The 12,566-nt window shown below is 34.2% G+C and overlaps 1 protein-coding gene across 5 annotated transcripts in view; it reads right to left on the bottom strand.

Annotated features, from left to right (window-relative positions):
* OSBPL8 (oxysterol binding protein like 8) overlaps positions 1-12,566 on the bottom strand; it is a 193,730-nt gene that overhangs the window by 54,618 nt on the left and 126,546 nt on the right. For all 5 annotated transcript variants that reach the window (XM_079937597.1, XM_079937598.1, XM_079937599.1 and 2 more), the window contains 2 exons: positions 7,116-7,186; positions 1,388-1,465 (listed from right to left, as the gene is read on the bottom strand). In XM_079937597.1, the coding sequence (XP_079793723.1) occupies positions 1,388-1,465; positions 7,116-7,186 (149 nt within the window). The remainder of the gene's footprint in view (positions 1-1,387; positions 1,466-7,115; positions 7,187-12,566) is intronic.

Genomic DNA, 12,566 nt, shown 5'->3' with positions numbered 1-12,566 from the left:
AATATACTTTTGTGTTTGTTTTTGTTTTTTTAAACACATAAAAAAGGTTCTCCTATTCAATATTTTTTGGAGCATTTCAATTCTCTTTCCATTCCATGTCTACCTCATTCTTTTAACTGCTACATAGGATTCCTAGTATGAATAAAATAATAAGAGGTAACATTTACGAGACACATTCTGCGTACCAGTCACTGTTGTAAGCACTTTACATGTATTACCTCATTTAATACTCACAATAACCTTGGGAAGTAGGACTATCATTATCCTTATTTTACAGATGAGAAAACTGAGGCACAGAGAGTAAATTGCCCAGGATCACATAGTTAGTAATTCATGGAGGCAGAATTCAAATAGAGGCAGCCTGGCTCTAAAACACATGCTTTTAAGCACCATGCTATACTACTTCTATAATTTTTCTTAACATATTCTCTTACTGATGGAAATCTACTCTGTTGTCAGTTTTTCATATCACAAACAATGCTGTAGTTATTTAGGACTGGCAATTTTTCTCTCTTTTCTGACACTAATATATAACATATAAATAACTAAGAAACTACAACATTGAAACTAATTCATTCAAATTATCAAAGTTTTACCCTTCATAAGTCACTCCTGAGATAATTTGGGAAAGTAGCAGTAAAGCAATCTTATTATTTATTGCTTTGTTGTTGTTCACAAAGGGGAGAAGATAACCTATCAGTGACTTTTTATAAACTAAAACACAAAATTTTCCTAGTTGCATTTAATGGTGAAGAGACTACATACACACAAGAAATTTTAATAATTATACAGTCAAAAAGTTTTCACTTTGGTCTTTGTTAATATGCATATCTGAATTAACAGATTTCATATAGGACTGTAAATGCAGATACGTATAGGATCAGATATGGAAAAAAAGAGGGGCAAAACAGACTATATGGGAATCAAGAATCAATTGGAAAGCATGTGTTCCTTAAACTCCAGGATCTGTGGCCATTCTGGAAGGCAGGCCCAGTATAACCTATTTCTTAGGAGAAGCTGGAAATCTGGACTTGTAATTGTTGGCTCAAATTTTTAAAACACTGTGTAGGTCAAACAAAATATATATTACCTGTGGGCCAAATTCAGCCCATGATCTAGCAGTTAGTAAACTCAAATTTCAAAGGGCAGCAGAGCTTCCCGTTATGTTCTATAACGCAGTGGCGTGCTTGACTCAAGTACAGCTGTGCAGAGATATCCAGTCCTCAGCACCCGCACCCCAGGTGAGGGCCAGAGTAGCACTGGGACAGTCATCAAAGAGTCTTTTCAGTTGACTCCAGCATGCCATACAAACATTAATATTTTTTTTCTTCCTTTAGGATTACAAATACTTATTTCTTTATCTTATTTCATAACTGTGGAAACTAACCTTGAGAGATTCTTTTTTTGTAAGCTTGCTTGAAGCTGAACTATCCTTCTCCGAGCCATTATAAAGTTTAGATTCAGACTGAAATCACATGGAAATGAAGAAAAGAGAAATAATAATTAAAATCGCCACTTATTCTACACACACATATGGCACATAAAAACTAATGTTAAAACTATGTTTGTGACATTCTTCCCATTCATTGCTGTGATTTAGGCAAATGTCAATTTTCAAATACTGATTTTCCCTTTACAGTATTTGGGTTTGAAAACTAATCCACATTAAAGCCACAAAAATAAAAACTTATCAATAAATTAATTTACAATGTGAGGTTAAATAAGATCATTTATAAATCTCTGCCTTATATTTTTCAGGGTATTTCTGAAAAATACAATTATTTACTTATTCTTAGGACAAATGTATCCAAAGCAGTGTAATTTTTTAAGTTGAAATATTCTAAAAAACAAAAATCTTCTAGCAAGTTGCTGTACACATTGCCCTGTTGCTACTCCTTCTCCAAAGGGGATAAATACAAACATCTTCAGAAACAAGTAATGAAACACCCTAAGTTGTACAGTGTTTAAAAAATCAATATTCCTAGCACCTACTTCTTCCTAACTATCCAGTGCCCCTAAATTATTACTAATGTCTTAAACTTGTTTCCAGACTTTGTTTATACTTGATATTTCAATTTGATCCTCATAAGAACCTTGAAAAATAGGCATAACAAGTGGTTTTATCTCCATTTTACAAATCATGAAAGGGAGGCTCAGGGACGTTGATTTTCTAAACAATCAATCAACAGCAGGGATCAGAACCCGGGTTTCCTAATCCAGCACTCTTTCAAGGAGACTACTTTCTTCCACCAGAGTAGAAGAATATAGAACTAAAAGCTGCTTCTATAAATCCTGGAACAATTAAATTAAACATATTCCTTCACTGTTCTGTGATTTTCATTTTTACCTATTGTTAGACATGGGAGAAGGTACTTAAAGTTTGTAGCATTACTCCCAGTGCCAGGAAAGTATATGGGGCTTGATCCAAATGGTAGCTTTCAAGTGTTTAATGGCCAGATCTACATAATATCACTAGATGTGATCAAGGATGAAAAACTTTGGGTACAAACTCCCTCACTAAATTTTAAGATCCATGAGGACAGGGACCATGTTTATTCATCAATTATAGCCAGCTATCACCTGCGGAAAAGGAAGGGCTCAATAAATACCTTTGGAATTAATAAAATGAAAATGAAACTAGCATTTGCAGCTCATCTCTCCTAAAAATGCCTCCACTACTTAGTACAAAATACGAATTATTATGTTGATGGTAATAACTGTCTGAACTGGAAAGGAACTGCAAACTACACTCAATGTAGAAGGTGGGGATTAACCTAATTAAATTTTTGTTGAAGTTACTCCTTTGAGAACTGGCCTTGAAACATCATATTGCTTACTCCCATGATGATAGGATATATTGTGATACTAAAACCATTCCACAAAAGTTCTCAAGCCAAACAGGTCTCTGTCCTCTCCTTGCCACTGGAAACTCAAAGATGACATGGCTACTGTCAGAGGAATATAATGGTTTCTATTTCCCACAGCTTAATAGGAAAATGTGTATTATAATGTACTTTTTAGATACTATTAAGTGAAGAATACTAATAATATTAGCTTAAAAGTTAATGAAAATGAATGACTGTTTAACTCTTTACCAAGTACTATATAAGTACTTTATATGTTCTGCTTCATTTAATCCTCAAAGCAACCTTATGAGATAGTTGTAGTTCCTCCTTTTGCTAATAAAGAAACTAAGACTAACAGATTAAATAACTTCCTAAAGTCACAGAGTCATAAGTAGACGATCTGGGATTTGTACTCTGGTGTGCCTAATTCTCAGTCTCATGCTCTTAGCCATCTCATCACATTTATTTCTCACCTTTTAAAACTGTTCATATAGAATCTTAGACTCAAATTTAAGACTTATCTTTACGAACAACAGGAAATCTACTTCCCTAGACATGACAAGATCTGGCTTGGAGATTCCTAAACGATTCTAGTATATAAGGGACCAGCAGGCCAGATGGCTGTCACATGAGCTTGGTAGATTACAGCACACATACTTCAAGGAATCCTTGCCATACTGTGTAGCTAGTTCTGAAAAAAGAAAAAAAGGATCTAGTGACCAAGTTCTATAGTCTTTTCAATGAAATACTACCAAAGTTTTCTGAATCAACAAGTTACCTTTTAAATACCAAGAATCATAAACTGTTTTTTTGTTGGAAATATTTTACTAAACTAAGTTTCCTCCTTTTATAAACTTACTGACCACTATTTTAATGATGATACCTTATGGGCTGTGCAACTATGGGAAGTTATTCAATCTCTTCCAGTCTTAGTTGCTCATTTATAAAATAAGGATATTCCTACCAAGTCATAGGGTTGCTTTGAGGGGTAAATGAGGTAGTGTGCATGATGTGTTTAACGCAGTACTTGGTATACTGTGTTTCAGGTTTGTGACTATCCTCTAGATTGCAAGTGTTGACAAAAATATGACCTTTAGATAAATGGAACATTAACATATGAGAACACTTTCGACTTGCTTTGAAAACTATAAAATACTGCAGATATAAGGAATAATAACAATAATGATAAGTTACTATGACTCTATCGGATATTTTGATTTGGTAAGTTTTTTTTTTTTTAAATGTCCAAGGAAATATATTTTTTACAGCAAGAGGTAGATGATTTAGCAAACCTACAGCTAAGCAGACTGATGGCTGGAGAATCAAGTCAAGATCTCAGCTCAGAAACCCCTTATCCTTGTAATAGCATTCCTTTTATCCCACTAGAAATATTATTCATGCTGGCAATTCCTTTCATTGAGATGGACAGTTAAAAATTTATTTAAAAATGCTAAAAGGAAGATGGGATGATCTGATTAACTGATTTCTCCAATTCACTCATTTACAGGATGCCTGAGAAACAGGAACTGCCTTTATTTTTAAAATGGTGGGGGTTGGGGGGAAGAAGGATACCGTAAATTCAGTGACCAAAATGACAGTACTGATACTTTCTGCATCAAATTCATACAAGTATAAGGTTAAAATTATTTAATGGTCTCAGTTATGCAGATCGATCATAGAAGGAATAACAAGATTTTGCTTCCCAAAGTTACTTAGGTAAGAACAAAATCTTCAGAATTCCATGAGAATAAGGTTTGATGATAAATGTATAAATTTTAGGATTGTTCTGAAAAACAAAAGAGTGGAATATATGTTAAAATATATAAGGACAAACTAGTGACTATGTATCTCTTAAGCTAACAGAATAAACCAAGATTAAATCTAAGGTAAGATAGAATCAATAAGATTCAGCTCTTGGAAAATAACAGAATGAGTACAATTTTACTTACACCAAATAGTTACCACGTCAAGAAGCCTATTCATTCACTGTAGTTCTTTATTCAAAGTAAGAAAAACGAATTCTCAAACACCTATTATTAATCAAGTACTTCATGAGGCACTTACAGCATCACAATCTGAGAGTTAGATCTTACCTCTTTTGTACAGATAAGAAAATTGAAGCCACTTTGAATTCTAGCTCTACCATTTTGACCCTTGAGAGTTATTTAACTTCTCTAAGCTTCGGTTTGTTCACTAATAAAATGGGGCCAATAATACCTGTCTTCTAGTATCCTTAAGAGAGTTAAAAGGACACTTAGCAAGCTCTTAGTACAAAGTAGCTATTAATGTCATTATAATTAGCATCTAAGAAGTCACAGGTATTATATGACAGTCAAGATTCAAACTCACTTTTTTGACCCTAAAGCAGTGAATGCTTGCTGTGCAGTAGAACTTTCTGAATAACAGAAATATTCTATATCTGAGTAGTCCAATATGGTAGCCACTAGCTATATGTGGCTAGTGAGCCATTGAGATGTGGCTAGTGTAAATAAGGAACCAAATTTCTAATTTTATTTAATTTTAATTAATTTTAATTTAAGGTTCATACACAACTAGGTGCTATTGTACTCAAGGTGCAGCCTGTGTTTCCTTTTATTTATTGATGCACAGTGTTTCATTAAGGTATGTAAACTTGCTTTTCAGGCTCCCTGCCCTCCCTACCCCTCCAGCCCCTCCCTCACCCTCCCATTCAGAGACTACACGTAGATGGCTGTGGTAGGTAGATCTGGAGTTTAGGGTTCTGAGTAGGAATACCACTATTCTATACACTCACCAATTCTGGTACTAACTGCTTGAAAATAGGTTTTGAAAATTCCATAAATTTCGTTGTATTTCTAACCATGGCAGAACCAAGATAAATCATCTCCTCATTATGCATCTCATATAAAACAATAAAGGTATTTCTCATGCATATGTTATATACATACAAAGTCCTACTAAATTTTCACCTTATGTACTTATATACATATAAGTACAGGATGGACCTTTATGTAATGAATACTTGAAAAGTTAAGTGTGAATAAAATCTGTGTAAAGCATATCACGGAATATGATAAAAAATATATCATGGAATTCTCTCAATCACTCACAAGAACAGGAACAAAATATGTAGGGTTTTACAAGCCAAGCCTACTGCTGAGAATAGCAGAGAATTTACTAGCTTAAGAAATAGATTTTCGGACTTCCCTGGTGGCACAGTGGTTAAGAATCTGCCTGCCAGTACAGGGGACACGGGTTCGAGCCCTGGTCTGGGAAGATCCCACATGTCGCAGAGCAACTAAGCCCGTGTGCCACAACTACTGAGCCTGCACTCTAGAGCCTGCGAGCCACAACTACTGAGCCCATGAGCCACAACCACTGAAGCCCACGTGCCTAGATCCTGTGCTCTGCAACAAGAGAAGCCACCGCAAGGAGAAGCCCACGCACCGCAACGAAGAGCAGCCCCCGCTCACCGCAACTAGAGAAAGCCTGCGTGCAGCAACAAAGACCCAATGCAGCCATAAATAAATAAATAAATAAATAATTTTTTTAAAAAAAAGATATAGATTTTCTTACAGTCATTGAAGTTTGATTCCACAAACATAAAAGCTTCTCCTGCTACTAAACCTGACCAGAAATAATAACCGTCAAAAGTCAAATCCATTGACGAATTATAGAAAATCTAGTGAATTACAAACCCATAGGAAAGTCAATGCAACATACAATACTTTTCAAATTTGAATAGTACTCTTAAAGAAAAAATTCTCAACAGACTTAAGAATATGTACAAGTATCTCATTTGAAAATTACTAATTTAGGGAACTATGTCTTATTCTAAGAAAGTGCCTTTCAATTGCACACTATTATAGCAAGAGATGTTTGGCCTTTAACTGGTAAACTGTACGTGTTTTGATTGTCATTTGAATGAGCCCAAAACACTTAGAAATTAAAAAACAAAACAAAACAAAAAAACCCAATGAACCCTGACTATCTCTATTCTCTACATGGAACCCTCAGACTTCAGTCTGAGATATACTGCTATAGCAGACATACCAGAACAATATCACTCAGGAGAGAACCCTGGTTACCAATAGGCTATATTTCCAAGTAACCAACAGAACCTAAATCAGCCCCAGGGGAACTTTCCTTTTTTCATATATACTACCTGGTTTAGATATACCAACATAAAAACATCCCACAAAAATCTGATAGGATTTCAGTGTTAGTTCACTCGTCTTAAATATTAGAAAAATGTTGTGATCACATATTTGAGGACAACAATATGCTTACCTTGCTCTTTGACATAGAAAGGGAAGATTCATCTTTGTTTTGAGAAATGTCTTCCTTTCCTCTTTCAAACCCTTTAAAAACATAGTCATTATTTCAGTATCACCACATTTGAACACATATAGGCATTAAAAAGCAAATGCACATAAGTTATTCAATTTCAAATATACACTATACAATATTTGATATACATCAGTGCAAGAAGCCTAGACTCAACATACAGTTTTAAACTATTATAGTTTAAAGACTACTAAGGGATCATGTCACTAATAGTAATTCTTTAGAATAAATCAAGACTTACAGAGGCACTGGTGTCTTTCCCTGAACCCATCAACGTAAGCTAAATATCTCTTTTCTCTGCTCATTCACTTGGCATGAATTCAGGACTCATGGAATTTTTATTTCAGTTAGCTGTTTTCTAACAAAGAACCAACCCAACATACTTTTCACACCTCTTGCCAAACTGGAAAACAACTCCAGAATGGGTGATAAAAGAATACTAGGGAAATAAATCTGAATTGAAGGACAGACTTTAAAAAAAATCTAATAATGTGTTTATTGTGAGAATTAAATGAGCATGCATAGAAAGCAATTAGCATAGTAGTTGCAGACAGTATGTATTCAATTAACATTGACCCTTAATATTATCATTGTCACTGACTATTGTTATATAAATTCTAAAAGGATAAATCTAAAACATGAGTGCACTGGGATATATGCACACATCTTTCCTACCATGTAACACATTAATAGAGCACTATCAAAAGCAAACAAGTTAATGTTGTAAGGGTACAATTAGAGAAACGTTAATGCTGAGATTTGTGTGGCAGGCATAAGAGGGGCAGTACTCATTTTAATGAAGTTCTTTCTACTTTTGAGGACAAGTAATATTAACTCTTCCCTACAACTATTTGTTCTGAGTCCAATAAAAGCCTATATAAAAATATAATCATTCATAAAGCAGCATTTATAAAGTTATCAGTATCAGTGCCTGAAGCATTTAAAAATCATTTCTAGCATATCAATGAGACCATTTATTCTGTATTTGATTTATATTAGCTAAAACAAATCCATTCCATTTTCTTAATTCAGAGATTTTGCTGATTTTTTTTTTTTTGTAATATGAAGAAGGAATCTTTTTCTTTTTTTTTTTCCATCTCTGGTAAGCAGAAAGATCAGGCAATCCTAAAACCAAGGAGGGAAAAAAAGAAACCTGTTTCATAAATCTAACATGGAATTTTAAAGGAAAACTTACCAGGATTTGAAACTTTAGCGTAAAGCAAACCAAACTTACATAATTCAGTTTAAAAATTCTAAAATATTTATTTAGAGTAATAAACATTTTGTAATAAGTAATTCTTAATTCTAATGAATTAACACAAATTATTTCAATGATCTTGTAAATAGATGTACAAGAGAACAAAGACTTTCTAAAAGTATATATTATGAATGGAAAAAAGATGATGTTTTTCTTTATTCTCCTAAGAACTGAATTTTACTTAAATTTCTCTAGTTTGGTTTTGGTTTCAGCTCAATCTAGGTCAATCCATTTATTAGACTAAGAAAAATGCCCACTTCACTGTGTATACATTCACATATTATTTTAAAAACAGAACAGTAAATTAAAACAAAGTGGAAGTTACAAATCTGAACAGACTTTTTTTGAACATGCAAATATGTCTTGCAGAAAGTTTCAAATGTTGGAAAAGGACACATACGAAAGCAAGATGAAACTAAACAAGAAAAACAAAAAAAAGGGCACTCATAAACATAGGTTGTATATTATGTCAGACCAATAAATGAATCCCATTTTAAAAGATTTTCTATACCTCAAACTAGCAAATCAAATCATTATTTTAAAAGCTGGCCCTGATGACTTCCAAGTTATTTAAAATTACAGCGGATAAAGCAAAAGGCTAAGTCTGGTCCAATACTTTGAGTTTCAGCTAAGTGCAAATAAGCAAATGAGTAGCTTAAAGTGCAATGACCACATAAAAGTGTTCAAAAGCCTTAAACAGAAAATATTGCCATACTGTACACTAAGTTTTCAAGGGTAATTCCAAGGTAGGCAAAGCAAAAAGCAACACATGAAGGACTCTTTCTTTAGACTGGATAAAGGTGGCTTCCTAAAAACATGAAAAATAATCATCTTAAAATGTCAGCGAAAGTATTATATTTATTAGAAGCCAAAAAGGGCTCAGCCAAAATAATTCTTAGACTTTTGTTTTCCATGTATAGGGATTTTAAATTACTTAAAAATTACTCCTTTATTTCCTAAAAATGTGATATTATAGATAAAATCCTGAAGCCTACAATACATTATTGACCATTGTCAATAATGCAGAACAGTTTCAGATCATGACTTTTTACCAAGTTTGCTTATTAGCGATATTAGGTATTAAATTCTCTTCCTACTAGCCTCCTCACCACTACCATGAGATAGAAACCTACATCCCCACGCAAATGGCTAAGATCAAAAGGACTAAGACCATCCAAATCCAGGTTAGGTTAGAATATAGAGCAACCGGAACTCTATTCACTGCTGGTGGGACTACAAATAGCATAGTCACTTTGGAAAACTATTTGACAGTATCTCCTAAAGCTGAAAGTACGCATATTCTAAGACAGAGCACTTCTGATCCTAGCTATACCCAACAGAGATGAGTGTGTCCATGTTCGTTAAAAGACAGGTACAAAAATGTTCACAGCAGTTTTATTCATAATAGCAAAATCTGGAGCCAACTCAAATGACTATTAATAGTAGAATAAATGAATACATTATATTCACACAATGAAATGATACACAGCAATGAAAAAGAACCAATTACCAATACACAAAACAACAAACAGAATAATGAGTAGAAAAAGCCACCTCTCCCCATCAAAAAAAAAAGCACATATCATATACCATATGATTCCATTTATATAAAGATCAGGAACTAGCAAACCTAATCTATGGTGCGAGAGGCTGGAACAGTGGTTTATCTTTGTTGTAGGAGGAACTGACTGGGGTGGGCATGAGAGGGTCTTCTGGGGAACTGGGAAATGGTTACACATATCGATACATAACTAAAAATTCAAAAAGTTGTACACTTAACTATGTGTAAGTTATGCCTCAATAAAAAAATTTTTTAAATTCAGATATCCTTCCCTATTCTTCTAGTTTATTAGACCTCTCCTGCTATGACATCCTTTCTTACTTAATCTATATCCCTTTAACATATCCTGCTCTGGGCTAATTCTGATTCATTCATCAACAATGATGATAATTATGGGGATAATTAACATAATAATATTTATGAAAACAACAATAAAGCAACCAATATCCACTTGTAGGAACACTTGTGATTTTTTGTTGTTGTTGTTTTTGTTTTTGCGGTACACAGGCCTCTCACTGTTGTGGCCTCTCCTGCTGCGGAGCACCGGCTCAGGACGCCGCAGGCTCAGTGGCCATGGCTCAAGGGCGCAGCCGCTCCGCGGCATGTGGGATCCTCCCGGACCGGGGCCGAACCCGTGTCCCCTGCATCGGCAGGCGGACTCTCAACCACTGTGCCACCAGGGAAGCCCGACACTTGTGACTACGGCTTGTCTTTTAATTCTATGCACAGTCTCCTTGATGAATAGCTCTTGATTTACTACTTCTAATCTTTAAAACAATGCCCCCCGCTAAATATTAGGAATATTCTATATAACTGAAAAAATTGAGGCTCACAGGAATTAAGTAACTTGACAAATGTCAATAAGTGAAAGTATCAGAGCTAATTCAAACTTAGGTCTAACTTTCAAATTCATGCTGTTTCTAGAATGCCAGGGTGTGTCTCAAGAGCCAAGGCCAACGTCTTCTGGGAGCCTTGCTTAGATTGTGTAGGCATAGAGTTAGCTGTGTCCTCTGAGACACAGCACTTGGTACATTTGTACTACCATATTTACCACAATGTACTTCAATTATTTGTTTTCATGTTCATGTCACATACTTGACTGTGAGTTCCTTAAAAGAAGGGTTTAATTCTTATTCATCCTTTCAAATACAAAGTTTGATAAACTGATCCAAAAATTAATAAAAATGGACTCTACTTTTACTTGTAGTGGCTTTTAAAAATAGGTGAAATATAGCACACCTTCAGAACAATGCATAAAATGTAAAGGCATAATTTAATGTATACAGTGATTATTTGCATAACCGCCACCCAAATCAAGAAATACAGAATTGTCAACATCCCATAAGAACTACTCCCCACCTGCCCCATGCCATGCTTGATCACAATCTATCTATTCTTTCCCTCAAAGGTAACTACCTTGACTTTTGCAATTATTATTTACCAGCATGTCACAGCAGGTATTTCATTCATTGTCATTGCTGATTAGAATCCTACTGCATGACTGTATCACTATTTATCCATCCATTGTTTGGGCTGTTTCTAGTTTGTCCCTCTTACAAACACTGGTGATACGAATATTCTTGGAAATGTATCCTAGTAGACATATATATCCATGAATATCTCTAGGGTTTAAACCTAGAAGCAGAACTCCTAGGTCAGAGTATATGTGGGTCTTCAACTTTTAAGAATACCATATTGTTTACCAATTTGCTTATTTTTCCACTAGCACTGTGTGTGAGTTCTCCTTTCTCCATATCCATGGTAACACATCAATACTGACAGATTTTTAATATCTTTGCCAATCTGTTGGGTGTGTGTATCAATGGTAAATCAATGAGATTTTAGTTTGTGTCTCCCTGATTACTAATGATATTGAGCACTATCTCATGTTAATTACCATTTTAATTTTCTCTTTGTGAAGAGCCCAGATCTTTTGCACATTAAAAAAAAAACAACTCATTGTCTATCTACATTAAAAAAACCTCACTGTCTACCTTTTTCTTAATTTATATAGGAATTCTTAATGTTTTCCAATTATTGGTTCTTTGCCAGTTATATTTATTACAAATATCTCCCCATTCTACGGCTTGTCTTTTAATTCTATGCACGGTCTCCTCGATGAATAGCTCTTGATTTTAAGGTTGTCAAATTTAGCAATTTCATTCTTTTAACGGTTAGTGCTTTTTGGTCTTAAGAAAGTCTCCCCTAAATCTGTGGTCATGAAGATATTTTCTAATAATGTAGTAGTAAACAGAGTTTACTTTCTCTTACTAATTCAATGGACTATGATTCCTGAATAAATTAGCACTCTGCCCCTAATTCTAATTTGTTAACAGAATACAAGTGTTATCAGCATTGATAAGGTATAAGCTTTTTATATACTTCAGTAAAATTTGGTTCATTAATGTTTAGATATAATACAGCAAGTTTTATGCTGCTTTAATCTTGTTAAAATGAGATTATGTACACATATCTACAAATGCAGATTGAATAAGTATTTACAAAATATAGAATTGCTACATAAACTATACCGAATACAGCCAAGAATCAAGAAATTGTATAAGAAAAAAATCTC

The sequence above is a fragment of the Stenella coeruleoalba genome (assembly GCF_951394435.1).
Source record: "Stenella coeruleoalba genome assembly, chromosome: 11".
Classification (NCBI taxonomy): domain Eukaryota; kingdom Metazoa; phylum Chordata; class Mammalia; order Artiodactyla; family Delphinidae; genus Stenella; species Stenella coeruleoalba.
This window is presented reverse-complemented; position numbering and strand designations above follow the sequence as displayed.